Below are 16,936 nucleotides of genomic sequence, written 5' to 3' on the forward strand. Positions count from 1 at the left end.
ACAGCGCAGTGCAGGCCAGCCTGAGTGAGTGGGAGAAGGCCCTACTCCATAGCCTGCTAGGCGGCAGGTCTGAGAGGAGAAGGCCTAGCGTAGAGAAGGGCTATTGGGGAAGTGGTCCAGAGGGATAGTCAGAGGAGAAAGGAGAAAGAAGACAGTGAGACTGTCACCCGAGGGCCTCTGGACCGGGACTCAGAGTAGTGGGCGGGCCTGAGTCCCCCCCCCCCTTTTTTCCCCCTTTGTTTGCTGTGCTACCCCACGCACAGCCACGGGCCGCAGGGAGCGGCCGGTCAGAACCACACCAGATCCTAGACTGTGAGGACTGGACTTGAAGGTGTGGGGCTGTTGTTTACCCCCCCCCCCCCGGAAGGGGGTGTGATTGGACAAAGGGACACTGTCGGAGGGCAGTGCTCCGGAAGAGGACGCCGACGTCGGGAGCAACGCAAGTCCGTGCACCCCACAGAGGCGAGACGACAGGCGGAACGCCACCCAAAGAGGGCGCTCTACTGGCGCAAAACTAATTCCCCGAAGCGGCCAGGAGGAGGCGCCACAACGGTGAGCTACCGACCCTGTCACACGTGGTGGAGAATGCGGGCATAGCGGTCCGCCCCTGATACGAGGGGCCAGCGCCAAGACTGCGGACTATTGCCCAGAACAGTGTCTTGCACAGACAGACGGTCGACCCAGATTGTGGGTACAGACCCGGACCCACCAAAGGGGTCCAGAGTGAGGGGATTGAACCGGGAGTAACCCGCTGAACCCCAACATGGAGGCTGAGAAGTTATTAAAATGGCTGCTAGAGAAGCAGCAAGAGCAGTCGGCCCAGCAGCACCAGCAGCAGATGCAAATGCTGCAGCAGATGACCACTCAGCAGCAGCTGCTGATGACTCAGCACCAAGAGAATCAGCAGCAGCTCCTCCGAGAGTTGGCCACCCAGCAGCGGGTGCAGCAGGAGCATTTGGTGCAACAGATGGCCGCACTGTTACGGCCGGCAGGAGGCACCCCTGCCGCCCCCATGGGAACCGGACTGGGGGATACCCCAGGGGCCCTACCGATACGCCTCACCAAGATGGGCCCGAGGATGACCCAGAGGCCTATCTGGTCACATTTGAGCGGGTGGCGACTGCTGCCCGGTGGCCCTCAGAACATTGGGCCACGTTACTAGCCCCTTATTTGACGGGGCAGGCTCAGGCCGCATATCGGAGCCTCGACCCCCGGGAAGCACTCGAGTACGCCCGAGTCAAGGCGGCCATCCTAGACCATACCGGCATTAGCCCAGAGACCTACCGACAGCGTCTCCGTAAAGAACAATATCCTCCGGGGGCCCGACCCCGCGCCGTGGCCCAACGCATCCGGGACCACTGCTGGAGATGGTTGGACCCAGAGGGCCTGACGGGACCCCAGGTGGCGGAGCTGGTAGCCTTAGAGCAGTTCACCCAGATCCTACCCCCGGGAGGGAGGGCCTGGGTGCGACGGCATCGACCGGCCACCCTCTCCGCAGCAGTGGCCTTAATGGAGGATTACTTGTCGGCAGAGGGGGCGGAGGTGCCACCCCGAGCGGCTGGAAGCCTTGGTCGCAAGGGCGGCGCAGAGAAGGTAAACTCTCGTGGGGCGGGAGCCTCCGAACCACTGGCAGGCCACAGCCATGGGCGTCCGAGGCCTCCCAACCCTGAACCCCATCCCAAGTTACTACCGGGGACGACTCGGAGGGAGCGACAGCCCCCGGAGCGAACAGGCCCCCCCGGAGGAGGCACAAGCATGGCCGAGACCCGAGAGAGGTGCTGGGACTGCGGTCAAGAAGGACATTTCCGGCGAGATTGCCCTTTTATGGACTGCAGCTACGGGCAGGCCTGGATGGCCAGACAACGGGCCCGGAAGAGAGGGGCAGGAAAGTTGATAGTCCCGGTCCGGGTGGAAGGGAACCCCACCAATGCCCTCGTAGATTCGGGGTGTAGTCAGACCCTCATACGAGAGGGGCTTGTCCCAAATCTCAATCTTTCGGGGCCCCCGATCTACCTACAGTGTGTGCATGGGGACATCTGCCAGTATCCCACAGCCTGGGTCAAGATGGAAGTAGGCTGCCGAGAGGAGGGTCTCCGGGTAGGAGTGGCCCCCAGGCTAGCCTACCCGGTGGTGTTGGGACGAGATTGGCCCGGCTTCGGAGAGGTCCTCCTGAGATATCAGCCACCCAAGCCCCGACCAGACAGGACTATAGCACCGGGAACGGGGCTGCTTGGGAGCAGGCTAAGGGATGACCCCGGCGAGGGGACCTCCTCGACGGCGGAGACCCCTGCGAGTTGTCCGGTAGACAGACCCCATTCGGTGGAGGACGCCCGGGTAGAGTTAGAGCGCGACGGGGACTTCTTACGTGAGCAACGGGAAGACCCAACCCTAAGCCGAGCCTGGGAACAAGCCACCAACCCTGCTGTTGAGGGGGACGGAACGGTACCGACTCCGCAGGGCCCCCGCTTTGAGGTATGGCAGGACCGCCTGTACCGAATAGCGCAGGAACCCCAGACCCGAGAGACGTTCCGCCAGCTGTTGGTCCCCCGGAGACTGCGAGCCGGCCTCCTCCACTTAGCCCACTCAAACCCTTGGGCCGGACACCTGGGACGCGAGAAGACCCTACAGAGGGTGGCCCGCCGGTTTTTCTGGCCAGGCATCCACCGGGAAGTGGCAGACTTTTGCGCCTCGTGCCCAGAATGCCAGCGAGCCGGACCGAAAGGGGTAGCTCCTGCACCCCTGGTACCCATGCCAGTCGTGGGGGTACCCTTTGAACGGATCGGGATGGACCTCGTCGGCCCCCTTGAGCGAAGCAAGACAGGGAACCGCTTTATACTAGTAGTCGTGGACTACGCCACACGCTATCCCGAAGCCGTTCCTCTAAAGACAGCGACGGCACCGACCATTGCGGGTGAACTGGTAAAGATTTTCGCCCGGGTTGGGATACCCGGTGAAATATTGACGGACCAGGGCACCAATGTGTCCTCCAAGTTAATAGCTGAGCTATGTCGCCTCCTCCACATCCGGACCCTCCGGACATCGGTGTACCACCCGCAGACCGATGGCTTGGTAGAGCGGTTCAATGGTACACTAAAAGCCATGTTGTGGAAGTTTGTGGAGGAGGACCCCTCACATTGGGATACCTTGTTGCCGGCCCTGCTGTTTGCAATAAGAGAGGTACCACAGGCCTCGACGGGGTTCTCGCCCTTCGAGCTCCTATACGGCAGGCAGCCCAGAGGAATACTGGACCTCCTGAAAGAGGAGTGGGAAGCACAGGAAACACGGGTCCTTGGGACCACACAATACGTGCTACAGCTCCGGGAGCGACTCCAAACGTTAGGGGCCTTCGCCCGTGAAAACCTGGAACAGGCCAAGGCAGGTCAGGAGCGCCTCTATAACCGAAGGGCCAGAGGGAGGAAGTTCGCCCCAGGCGATAGGGTGTTGCTGCTGCTGCCCTCGTCCGAGTCGAAACTCCTGGCCAAATGGCAGGGTCCCTACGAAGTGATCCGACGAGTGGGACCAGTCGATTACGAGGTCAGACTACCTGGTCGACGCAAAGAGACCCGTATTTACCATATTAATCTCCTAAAGGCCTGGAAGACCCGGGAAGCCATGTTCATCGGCCCGTCCACCCCAGAGTCGGAACTTGGACCCCTAGCAGGAGATCTTCCCGACCCCGGACCGGCTGTGGTGGGGTCAGGCCTCGACCCCAGACAGAGAGGACAACTGCAACAGATGGTGGAGAAGTTTTCAGATGTCTTATCGGCCCGCCCGGGCCGGACGACCCTAATGAGTCATCATATTGCCACAGACCCCGGGAAGAGAGTGACGGACAACCATCGACCGTTACCCAAGAAAATGTGGGACACCGTCCGGAGGGAGGTGGAGACGATGTTGGAGATGGGAGTGGTAGAAGAATCGACGAGTGAGTGGCGAAGCCCTATCGTCTTAGTACCGAAACCAGATGGGGCGACCCGGTTTTGCATCGACTTCAGAAAGGTCAACGCTATCTCTCGTTTTGATGCTTATCCAATGCCAAGAGTGGATGAACTGTTAGAGCGCCTCGGAGGAGCCAAGTACTTGTCAACTTTAGATTTGACTAAAGGATATTGGCAGATCCCACTGACGCCAAACTCCCGAGCGAAGACGGCCTTCCCTACACCTTTCGGCCTCTTCCAGTTCGTAACCATGCCGTTCGGCTTGCACGGAGCAGCAGCCACATTTCAGCGCCTGATGAACAAGGTCCTCCAACCCCACGACCAATACGCGGCGGCGTACATAGATGATATCGTGGTTTATAGCCTTGACTGGGAGAGTCATTTACACCACCTGGCAGCAGTACTACAAGCCCTCAGAGCGGCCGGCCTAACAGCTAACCCGGCGAAATGTCATTTAGGCCAAGAAGAAGTGACCTACCTGGGATACACGGTAGGAGGGGGGAAACTAACATCCCTGATTAGCAAGGTACAAACCCTCAGAGATGTACCCACCCCTACGACGAAGAAGCAAGTGCGTCAGTTTTTGGGATTAGCTGGGTACTATCGTCATTTTGTACCGGACTTCGCATCTATAGCTGCCCCCCTGTCAGACCTAACGAAGAACTCCCAACCTCGACAGGTACAGTGGACTACGCAATGCGAGCGAGCCTTTAACACACTCAAGGAACGGCTCACTCAAGAACCAGTACTACGACATCCCGACTTCACGAAGGAGTTTATACTACAAACCGACGCTTCGGAAGTCGGCCTAAGCGCAGTACTCTCCCAGGAAGTAGACGGGGAGGAACACCCAGTACTGTATTTAAGTCGGAAGCTGTTCCCCCGAGAAAGACACTTCTCAACAATAGAGAAAGAGGCCCTGGCGGTACGGTGGGCTATCGACGCCCTCCGTTACTATTTGCTAGGGAATAGTTTTAAATTAATCACAGATCACGCCCCTTTGCGATGGATCCACAGCATGAAAGACACGAACGCGAGAATTATGCGGTGGTACCTTGCCCTCCAGCCTTACGACTTCCAGGTGCTCCACCGACCGGGTAAGGCCCATACTAACGCCGATTTCTTCTCTAGGCTAGGGGAGGAGGGTGAAGAATCGGGTCAAGGAGGGGGATCCTTAGCGCAGGGGGTGGTCTGCAAGGGGGCAGTCAAGCTCCCATCCAACTGACGAGGCCCTGAACAGTTAGCCCTGACGGCAGAGGATTCGCCACGCTTGTACGGGGTGTGTCCCAAATGCACAGAGAGTGCGAGAGGAGGGAGCATACCCCAGCCTAGACAGACGGCCGTGGGAGGAGAACCCTTGCGGGAAGCCCCGGCGGAGGACCAGCCCACACTCCTGGGACCGCCGAGGATTGCGATTTCTCCAGGTCGAGAGGGAGCCTCACGGTGGGAGGGACCAGCCGAGGCGGTGGACCACGAGACCCGTGGAGAATCAGGAGACCCGTGGGACACTCTGGCAGCGGAACCGATAGGAGGCAGCTTAAGGGAAGAGACGGACTGGTACGTCGGACCCGGTAAGCCTCAGCGTGTTTCGGTGGGACCCCCCCGCTGAGACGGTGGATAAGCCGGGTTGCCCGTTGGCAAAGACTAATTTCCGGGACTTTGGGGCCAGTAGGCCATAAGGCCCAGTGACAAGGGCTAAGTCTCTAGACTTTGAGCCGGTAAGCCGAGCCGCTGCGGGACAAAGGTCGCTTTCCGTGCTCTAGGCCATTAGGCCGGTTAGGATACCCCCCCCCCCCGGGAGGGTTCTTAAGGGGGAGGGTGTGTGGTGGGGCGATTACCCCACACCTAGAGAGACTGGGCTGCGGCAGGCCTAGGCGCCTGCGTAGACGCGCGGCCAATCAGGAGAGGGCTTACTGGGAGCCAATAAGAAGGCAGATTGGAGCCAGCCAATCAGGGTCCGGCTTAGCCATATAAAAGGCTGCCCAGAGCAGGAGCAGTCAGTCTGTCCCAGGCCTTCAGAGGGGAAGGTCTGTCTCCAGAGCTGGGAGGCCAGCACCACGGACAGCGCAGTGCAGGCCAGCCTGAGTGAGTGGGAGAAGGCCCTACTCCATAGCCTGCTAGGCGGCAGGTCTGAGAGGAGAAGGCCTAGCGTAGAGAAGGGCTATTGGGGAAGTGGTCCAGAGGGATAGTCAGAGGAGAAAGGAGAAAGAAGACAGTGAGACTGTCACCCGAGGGCCTCTGGACCGGGACTCAGAGTAGTGGGCGGGCCTGAGTCCCCCCCCCCTTTTTTCCCCCTTTGTTTGCTGTGCTACCCCACGCACAGCCACGGGCCGCAGGGAGCGGCCGGTCAGAACCACACCAGATCCTAGACTGTGAGAACTGGACTTGAAGGTGTGGGGCTGTTGTTTACCCCCCCCCCCCCGGAAGGGGGTGTGATTGGACAAAGGGACACTGTCGGAGGGCAGTGCTCCGGAAAAGGACGCCGACGTCGGGAGCAACGCAAGTCCGTGCACCCCACAGAGGCGAGACGACAGGCGGAACGCCACCCAAAGAGGGCGCTCTACTGGCGCAAAACTAATTCCCCGAAGCGGCCAGGAGGAGGCGCCACAACGGTGAGCTACCGACCCTGTCACACCATCTATAAAAAGGGAAATAAAAACAAGCCAGGAAACTACAGACGAGTTAGTTTAACTTCTGGAGTTGCTCTGCAAAATAAAAATGGGGAGGAGAAGAGAACAGTTCAGAATATGTCCATTGTCTTACGAACTGAAGAGGGTGAATGAGATCCTTTCTTTCTTGATTAGCATAAATATTGGCCCTGCGTAAGTAGCCCTGCTCAGAACCAGCAAGTGCTCATATAAGTTATTGACAAAATTATCCGACGAATCTGCTCTATCCAAAACTGGAAAGTGGGGTGACATCTAATAAATCAGTGATTTTTCTTTTCATTCTACAAGACTCCTACAAAGCAGTAGAGCACACGGAAGAAAAAGGACACAGACTTACTTATTCTGTTTTCCAAGTCCCCTAAAAAAGAAAAAATATTTTTAAAGATAGCAATAGCAATAACCTTTTGTAATAATACGACCAAGAACAAAGGTAACTGATAGTTAAAATATCAAAAGCTGTATTTATTGGAGAATAGCTGTGAGGGAGCAAGTGATACAATGAAGATCGTAGTGTCTAAGGACTCGGTAGCATGGGCCAGAGAAGTTGCACAAACAATTCATGTTTACATTAGAGCAGATCCTTTAGAGAAAGCATTCCAAATTGATGTCAAATTTTACAGTGATGGAGGATCCACCACAACCCCTGATAAATTGTTACAACGGCTAATCACCCTCACTCTTAAAAAAATGTACGGCTTATTTCTAGTCTGATTTTCCTAGTCTCAATTTCCAGCCATTGGATTTTGCTAGACCGTTCTTTGCCAGACTAAAGAGCCCATTATCAACTATTTGTTTTCGGTCTACATACATATGGAGTGTAATCAAGTCACTCCTTCTCCTTGGTAAGCTAAATAGACTGAGTTCTTTGAGTCTATCATTATCATACATGATATCTAATCCTTTAATGATTCTGGTTCTCTTATCAGAACCCTCTCCAGTTTGACAACTTCTTTCTTTAGTTGGGGACATCAGAACTGCACACCGTATTCCAGCAATAGAGCCAAATACAGAACTAATAAAGCCCACAGGTAAGTGGGGAACATGGAGACCTGGGAGATGGGTCGGAAACGAGAGGGAGTGTGGGCTATATTGGCAGAGAGAAAGGAGGGTCAGGACAAAACTGGGAGGAAAGATCAAACCAATATCTGAGATGCCTATATACAAATGCGAGAAGTATGGGTAATAAGCAGGAAGAACTGGAAGTGCTAATAAATAAATACAACTATGACATTGTTGGCATGACTGAAACTTGGTGGGATAATACACATGATTGGAATGTTGGTGTGGATGGATACAGCTTGCTCAGGAAGGATAGACAGAGGAAAAGGGGAGGAGGTGTTGCCTTATATATTAAAAATGTACACACTTGGACTGAGGTAGAGATGGACATAGGAGACGGAAGTGTTGAGAGTCTCTGGGTTAGGCTAAAAGGGGTAAAAAACAAGGGTGATGTCATGCTAGGAGTCTACTACAGGCCACCTAACCAGGTGGAAGAGGTGGATGAGGCTTTTTTTAAACAACTAACAAAATCATCCAAAGCCCAAGATTTGGTGGTGATGGGGGACTTCAACTCTCCAGATATATGTTGGGAAAATAACACAGCGGGGCACAGACTATCCAACAAATTCTTGGACTGCATTGCAGACAACTTTTTATTTCAGAAGGTTGAAAAAGCTACTAGGGGGGAAGCTGTTCTAGACTTGATTTTAACAAATAGGGAGGAACTCATTGAGAATTTGAAAGTAGAAGACAGCTTGGGTGAAAGTGATCATGAAAGCAAGAGGAAGACCAAAGACAGGGTAGGCCCACTGCTTAGTGAAGAGGGAGAAACAGTAACAGGAAACTTGGAAATGGCAGAGATCCTTAATGACTTCTTTGTTTCGGTCTTCACCGAGAAGTCTGAAGGAATGCCTATCATAGTGAATGCTAATGGGAAGGGGGTAGGTTTAGCAGCTAAAATAAAAAAAGAACAAGTTAAAAATCACTTAGAAAAGTTAGATGCCTGCAAGTCACCAGGGCCTGATGAAATGCATCCTAGAATACTCAAGGAGCTAAGAGAGGAGGTATCTGAGCCTCTAGCTATTATCTTTGGAAAATCATGGGAGACGAGAGAGATTCCAGAAGACTGGAAAAGGGCAAATATAGTGCCCATCTATAAAAAGGGAAATAAAAACAAGCCAGGAAACTACAGACCAGTTAGTTTAACTTCTGTGCCAGGGAAGATAATGGAGCAAGTAATTAAGGAAATCATCTGCAAACACTTGGAAGGTGGTAAGGTGATGGGGAACAGCCAGCATGGATTTGTAAAAAACAAATCATGTCAAACCAATCTGATAGCTTTCTTCGATCAGATAACGAGTCTTGTGGATAAGGGAGAAGCTGTGGATGTGGTATACCTAGACTTTAGTAAGGCATTTGATACGGTCTCGCATGATATTCTTGTCGATAAACTAGGCAAATACAATTTAGATGGGGCTACTATAAGGTGGGTGCATAACTGGCTGGATAACCATACTCAGAGAGTTGTTATTAATAGTTCCCAATCCTGCTGGAAAGGCATAACGAGTGGGGTTCCGCAGGGGTCTGTTTTGGGACCGGCTCTGTTCAATATCTTCATTAACGACTTAGATATTGGCATAGAAAGTAAGCTTATTAAGTTTGCGGATGATACCAAACTGGGAGGGATTGCAACAAAGACAAATGCAAAGTGCTCCACTTAGGAAGAAAAAATCAGTTTCACACATACAGAATGGGAAGAGACTGTCTAGGAAGGAGTATGGCAGAAAGGGATCTAGGGGTTACAGTGGACCACAAGCTAAATATGAGTCAACAGTGTGATGCTGTTGCAAAAAAATGCAAACATGATTCTGGGATGTATTAACAGGTGTGTTGTGAGCAAGACAGGAGAAGTCATTCTTCCGCTCTACTCTGCTCTGGTTAGGCCTCAGCTGGAGTATTGTGCTCCAATTCTGGGCACCGCATTTCAAGAAAGATGTGGAGAAATTGGAAAGGGTCCAGCGAAGAGCAACAAGAATGATTAAAGGTCTTGAGAACATGACCTATGAAGGAAGGCTGAAAGTATTGGGTTTGTTTAGTTTGGAAAAGAGAAGACTGAGGCCTTGGCTACACTTACCCGCAAGTTCGACGGCTGGAAATCGAACTTCTGGGTTCGACTTATCGCGTCTAGTCTGGACGCGATAAGTCGAACCCGGAAGTGCTCGCCGTCGACTGCGGTACTCCAGCTCGCCGAGAGGAGTACCGCGGAGTCGACGGGGGAGCCTGCCTGCCGAGTGTGGACCAAGGTAAGTTTGAACTAATTCGAACTAAGGTACTTCGAACTTCAGCTACGTTATTCACGTAGCTGAAGTTGCGTACCTTAGTTCGAATTAGGGGGGGTAGTGTAGACCAAGCCTGAGAGGGGACATGATAGCAGTTTTCAGGTATCTAAAAGGGTGTCATAAGGAGGAGGGAGAAAACTTGTTCACTTTAGCCTCTAAGGATAGAACAAGAAGCAATGGGCTTAAACTGCAGCAAGGGAGGTCTAAGCTGGACATTAGGAAAAAGTTCCTAACTGTCAGGGTGGTTAAATACTGGAATAAATGGCCTAGGGAGGTTGTGGAATCGCCATCTCTGGAGATATTTAAGAGTAGGTTAGATAAATGTCTATCAGGGATGGTCTGGACAGTATTTGGTCCTGATATGCGGGCAGGGGACTGGACTCGATGATGTCTCGAGGTCCCTTCCAGTCCTAGAATCTATGAATCTATAGTCCTCATTAAGATCACCATCATGCCCTCTGACCTTGGGCCCAGCGAAAACTTTCCTATTGAAGGGCTTGTGTGAGCTCCGGTGAAAGGGGAACAGGTTTGCCGAGACAGAAATTGCACTCACCACGAGGCCCCGCCAATGAGCCCCTCCCACTCCAACGAACCGCCTGCTGCCCGCCACTCATCAGCTCTTCTGCAGAGGGCAGGAGGCGCTGTGGGGGAGGAGCGGGGGAACGAAGAGGCAGAACGAAGGCCTGGCACTCTTGGGAGAGGGGGTGCATTGGGCGGGGAGAAGCAGAGTGGAAGCGGGAAGAGGTGCGGCAGGGGTGGGGTCTTGAGGGAAGGGGTACAGTAGGGGCAGGGCCTGGGGCAGAGAGGTGGTCAAGCACCCCAGAGGAAATCAAAAAGGTGTTGCCTGTGCCTACTCTGCCCCCACATGATTGGGTAACAGAATCGAACCTTAACAGTGTCTCCTTCGTTTTGAAGTGAAAAATCAGAGTGTTGCTTTTTAATACGGAGGAACTAGAAACTTCTGACTCTACTGAGACAGTTCTTTCTTGTTCTTTTTACATCCAAAACCATTTTTGCCCCTCATGAAATAGACACATTCCCATAGACAGTTTCTCCCATCACCTTGTTCTCATAGTGAATGCACGGGACCAGAAGACAGAATATCGAGGTTCTATTTCCTGCTCTAGCAAACATTCCTGTGTGACTATCAGCACTCCCTTTGCGGGGGGATTGTCAAAGAGCCTGCACTGGGTGGTCTGCACAGGTTGTGGGTTCCCAGTTTGGGGGAAGCTCTTTGCGGAAGACATTTCTCCCTCCATCCCTGAGGCACAGGGTGGAGTGTCTGCATGGCCTCAGCTACTACAAGGTCAGGCACAGCACTAGCAACTCCATCCTGCCACACTCCCCATCCAGAGCTTTTCATTCAATGGATACATTCAGTACCTATGGGCACGGATGTATTTTCTCACGTGCCCCATTGCCCTTGAACCCCAATCCCTCTGACTTTCTTTGCAAACCGCTGGTGAGGTCTCAGCTCGATGACATACCTTGATTCCAGAGTAACCTACACAGACCCTCCACTTCTCAGATACATGGGGCATGCAATGATAGCATCCCTTCTGAAGTTGAAACTGTTAGAACTAATACAGGGCACACAAAGTTTGGTCAGTGGTCAGTAAGAATTGCGTAAAGTAGGCAAACTCACCCATTTGCTGCTGGGGATGCTCTGCAAAATAAAAATGGGGAGAAGAGAACAGTTCAGAATATGTCCATTGTCTTATGAAGTGAAGATGGTGAACGAGATCCCTTCTTTCTTGATTAGCATAAATATTGGCCCTGCGTAAGTAGCCCTGCTCAGAACCAGCAAGTGCTCATATATGTTATTGACAAAATTAGCCGAGGAATCTGCTCTATCGAAAACAGGAAAGTGGGGTGACATCTAATAAATCAGTGATTTTTCTTTTCATTCTACAAGACTCCTACAAAGCAGTAGAGCACATGGAAGAAAAAGGACACAGACTTACTTATTCTGTTTTCCAAGTCCCCTAAAAAAGAAAAAATATTTTTAAAGATAGCAATAGCAATAACCTTTTGTAATAATACGACCAAGAACAAAGGTAACTGATAGTTAAAATATCAAAAGCTGTATTTATTGGAGAATAGCTGTGAGGGAGCAAGTGATACAATGAAGATCGTAGTGTCTAAGGACTCGGTAGCATGGGCCAGAGAAGTTGCACAAACAATTCATGTTTACGTTAGAGCAGATCCTTTATAGAAAGCATTCCAAATTGATGTCAAATTTTACAGTGATGGAGGATCCACCACAACCCCTGATAAATTGTTACAACGGCTAATCACCCTCACTCTTAAAAAAATGTACGGCTTATTTCTAGTCTGATTTTCCTAGTCTCAATTTCCAGCCATTGGATTTTGCTAGACCGTTCTCTGCCAGACTAAAGAGCCCATTATCAACTATTTGTTCTCGGTCTACATACATATGGAGTGTAATCAAGTCACTCCTTCTCCTTGGTAAGCTAAATAGACTGAGTTCTTTGAGTCTATCATTATCATACATGATATCTAATCCTTTAATGATTCTGGTTCTCTTATCAGAACCCTCTCCAGTTTGACAACTTCTTTCTTTAGTTGGGGACATCAGAACTGCACACCGTATTCCAGCAATAGAGCCAAATACAGAACTAATAAAGCCCACAGGTAAGTGGGGAACATGGAGACCTGGGAGATGGGTCGGAAACGAGAGGTGAGTGTGGGCTATATTGGCAGAGAGAAAGGAGGGTCAGGACAAAACTGGGAGGAAAGATCAAACCAATATCTGAGATGCCTATATACAAATGCGAGAAGTATGGGTAATAAGCAGGAAGAACTGGAAGTGCTAATAAATAAATACAACTATGACATTGTTGGCATGACTGAAACTTGGTGGGATAATACACATGATTGGAATGTTGGTGTGGATGGATACAGCTTGCTCAGGAAGGATAGACAGAGGAAAAGGGGAGGAGGTGTTGCCTTATATATTAAAAATGTACACACTTGGACTGAGGTAGAGATGGACATAGGAGACGGAAGTGTTGAGAGTCTCTGGGTTAGGCTAAAAGGGGTAAAAAACAAGGGTGATGTCATGCTAGGAGTCTACTACAGGCCACCTAACCAGGTGGAAGAGGTGGATGAGGCTTTTTTTAAACAACTAACAAAATCATCCAAAGCCCAAGATTTGGTGGTGATGGGGGACTTCAACTCTCCAGATATATGTTGGGAAAATAACACAGCGGGGCACAGACTATCCAACAAATTCTTGGACTGCATTGCAGACAACTTTTTATTTCAGAAGGTTGAAAAAGCTACTAGGGGGGAAGCTGTTCTAGACTTGATTTTAACAAATAGGGAGGAACTCATTGAGAATTTGAAAGTAGAAGACAGCTTGGGTGAAAGTGATCATGAAAGCAAGAGGAAGACCAAAGACAGGGTAGGCCCACTGCTTAGTGAAGAGGGAGAAACAGTAACAGGAAACTTGGAAATGGCAGAGATCCTTAATGACTTCTTTGTTTCGGTCTTCACCGAGAAGTCTGAAGGAATGCCTATCATAGTGAATGCTAATGGGAAGGGGGTAGGTTTAGCAGCTAAAATAAAAAAAGAACAAGTTAAAAATCACTTAGAAAAGTTAGATGCCTGCAAGTCACCAGGGCCTGATGAAATGCATCCTAGAATACTCAAGGAGCTAAGAGAGGAGGTATCTGAGCCTCTAGCTATTATCTTTGGAAAATCATGGGAGACGAGAGAGATTCCAGAAGACTGGAAAAGGGCAAATATAGTGCCCATCTATAAAAAGGGAAATAAAAACAAGCCAGGAAACTACAGACCAGTTAGTTTAACTTCTGTGCCAGGGAAGATAATGGAGCAAGTAATTAAGGAAATCATCTGCAAACACTTGGAAGGTGGTAAGGTGATAGGGAACAGCCAGCATGGATTTGTAAAAAACAAATCATGTCAAACCAATCTGATAGCTTTCTTCGATCAGATAACGAGTCTTGTGGATAAGGGAGAAGCTGTGGATGTGGTATACCTAGACTTTAGTAAGGCATTTGATACGGTCTCGCATGATATTCTTGTCGATAAACTAGGCAAATACAATTTAGATGGGGCTACTATAAGGTGGGTGCATAACTGGCTGGATAACCATACTCAGAGAGTTGTTATTAATAGTTCCCAATCCTGCTGGAAAGGCATAACGAGTGGGGTTCCGCAGGGGTCTGTTTTGGGACCGGCTCTGTTCAATATCTTCATTAACGACTTAGATATTGGCATAGAAAGTAAGCTTATTAAGTTTGCGGATGATACCAAACTGGGAGGGATTGCAACTGCTTAGGAGGACAGGCTCATAATTCAAAATGATCTGGACAAATTGGAGAAATGGTCTGAGTTAAACAGGATGAAGTTTAACAAAGACAAATGCAAAGTGCTCCACTTAGGAAGGAACAATCAGTTTCACACATACAGAATGGGAAGAGACTGTCTAGGAAGGAGTACGGCAGAAAGTGATCTAGGGGTTACAGTGGACCACAAGCTAAATATGAGTCAACAGTGTGATGCTGTTGCAAAAAAAAGCAAACATGATTCTGGGATGTATTAACAGGTGTGTTGTGAGCAAGACAGGAGAAGTCATTCTTCCGCTCTACTCTGCTCTGGTTAGGCCTCAGCTGGAGTATTGTGCTCCAGTTCTGGGCACCGCATTTCAAGAAAGATGTGGAGAAATTGGAAAGGGTCCAGCGAAGAGCAACAAGAATGATTAAAGGTCTTGAGAACATGACCTATGAAGGAAGGCTGAAAGAATTGGGTTTGTTTAGTTTGGAAAAGAGAAGACTGAGAGGGGACATGATAGCAGTTTTCAGGTATCTAAAAGGGTGTCATAAGGAGGAGGGAGAAAACTTGTTCACCTTAGCCTCTAAGGATAGAACAAGAAGCAATGGGCTTAAACTGCAGCAAGGGAGGTCTAAGCTGGACATTAGGAAAAAGTTCCTAACTGTCAGGGTGGTTAAATACTGGAATAAATGGCCTAGGGAGGTTGTGGAATCGCCATCTCTGGAGATATTTAAGAGTAGGTTAGATAAATGTCTATCAGGGATGGTCTGGACAGTATTTGGTCCTGATATGCGGGCAGGGGACTGGACTCGATGACGTCTCGAGGTCCCTTCCAGTCCTAGAATCTATGAATCTATGAATCTATAGTCCTCATTAAGATCACCATCATGCCCTCTGACCTTGGGCCCAGCGAAAACTTTCCTATTGAAGGGCTTGTGTGAGCTCCGGTGAAAGGGGAACAGGTTTGCCGAGACAGAAATTGCACTCACCACGAGGCCCCGCCAATGAGCCCCTCCCACTCCAACGAACCGCCTGCTGCCCGCCACTCATCAGCTCTTCTGCAGAGGGCAGGAGGCGCTGTGGGGGAGGAGCGGGGGAAAGAAGAGGCAGAACGAAGGCCTGGCACTCTTGGGAGAGGGGGTGCATTGGGCGGGGAGAAGCAGAGTGGAAGCGGGAAGAGGTGCGGCAGGGGTGGGGTCTTGAGGGAAGGGGTACAGTAGGGGCAGGGCCTGGGGCAGAGAGGTGGTCAAGCACCCCAGAGGAAATCAAAAAGGTGTTGCCTGTGCCTACTCTGCCCCCACATGATTGGGTAACAGAATCGAACCTTAACAGTGTCTCCTTCGTTTTGAAGTGAAAAATCAGAGTGTTGCTTTTTAATACGGAGGAACTAGAAACTTCTGACTCTACTGAGACAGTTCTTTCTTGTTCTTTTTACATCCAAAACCATTTTTGCCCCTCATGAAATAGACACATTCCCATAGACAGTTTCTCCCATCACCTTGTTCTCATAGTGAATGCACGGGACCAGAAGACAGAATATCGAGGTTCTATTTCCTGCTCTAGCAAACATTCCTGTGTGACTATCAGCACTCCCTTTGCGGGGGGATTGTCAAAGAGCCTGCACTGGGTGGTCTGCACAGGTTGTGGGTTCCCAGTTTGGGGGAAGCTCTTTGGGGAAGACATTTCTCCCTCCATCCCTGAGGCACAGGGTGGAGTGTCTGCATGGCCTCAGCTACTACAAGGTCAGGCACAGCACTAGCAACTTCATCCTGCCACACTCCCGATCCAGAGCTTTTCATTCAATGGATACGTTCAGTACCTATGGGCACGGATGTATTTTCTCACGTGCCCCATTGCCCTTGAACCCCAATCCCTCTGACTTTCTTTGCAAACCGCTGGTGAGGTCTCAGCTCGATGACATACCTTGATTCCAGAGTAACCTACACAGACCCTCCACTTCTCAGATACATGGGGCATGCAATGATAGCATCCCTTCTGAAGTTGAAACTGTTAGAACTAATACAGGGCACACAAAGTTTGGTCAGTGGTCAGTAAGAATTGCGTAAAGTAGGCAAACTCACCCATTTGCTGCTGGGGTTGCTCTGCAAAATAAAAATGGGGAGAAGAGAACAGTTCAGAATATGTCCATTGTCTTATGAAGTGAAGATGGTGAACGAGATCCCTTCTTTCTTGATTAGCATAAATATTGGCCCTGCGTAAGTAGCCCTGCTCAGAACCAGCAAGTGCTCATATATGTTATTGACAAAATTAGCCGAGGAATCTGCTCTATCGAAAACAGGAAAGTGGGGTGACATCTAATAAATCAGTGAATTTTTTTTTCATTCTACAAGACTCCTACAAAGCAGTAGAACACACACATGGCCTCAGCTATACAAGGTCAGGCACAGGATGTGGGTTCCCAGTTTGGAGGAAGCTCTTTGGGGAAGACATTTCTCCCTCCATCCCTGAGGCACAGGGCGGAGTGTCTGCATGGCCTCAGCTACTACAAGGTCAGGCACAGCACTAGCAACTCCATCCTGCCACATTCACCATCCAGAGATTTTTCATTCAATGGATATGTTCAGTTCAGTTCAGTTCCTGTAGTGCGTGCATGTTTTTTCTCACATGTCTGACTGTCCTGGAACCCCTACCCCTCCGACTTTCTTTGCAA

General features: G+C 50.4%; 1 protein-coding gene across 1 annotated transcript in view; it reads right to left on the bottom strand.

Annotated features, from left to right (window-relative positions):
* The window catches only part of LOC101938795 (butyrophilin-like protein 9), a 104,683-nt gene that overhangs the window by 21,524 nt on the left and 66,223 nt on the right, over window positions 1–16,936 (bottom strand). The window contains exon 17 of the mRNA XM_065571464.1: window positions 16,347–16,367. Coding sequence (XP_065427536.1) covers window positions 16,347–16,367 — 21 coding nt within the window. The remainder of the gene's footprint in view (window positions 1–16,346; window positions 16,368–16,936) is intronic.

The sequence above is a fragment of the Chrysemys picta genome, chromosome 17 (assembly GCF_011386835.1).
Source record: "Chrysemys picta bellii isolate R12L10 chromosome 17, ASM1138683v2, whole genome shotgun sequence".
In the NCBI taxonomy this organism is placed as follows: domain Eukaryota; kingdom Metazoa; phylum Chordata; order Testudines; family Emydidae; genus Chrysemys; species Chrysemys picta.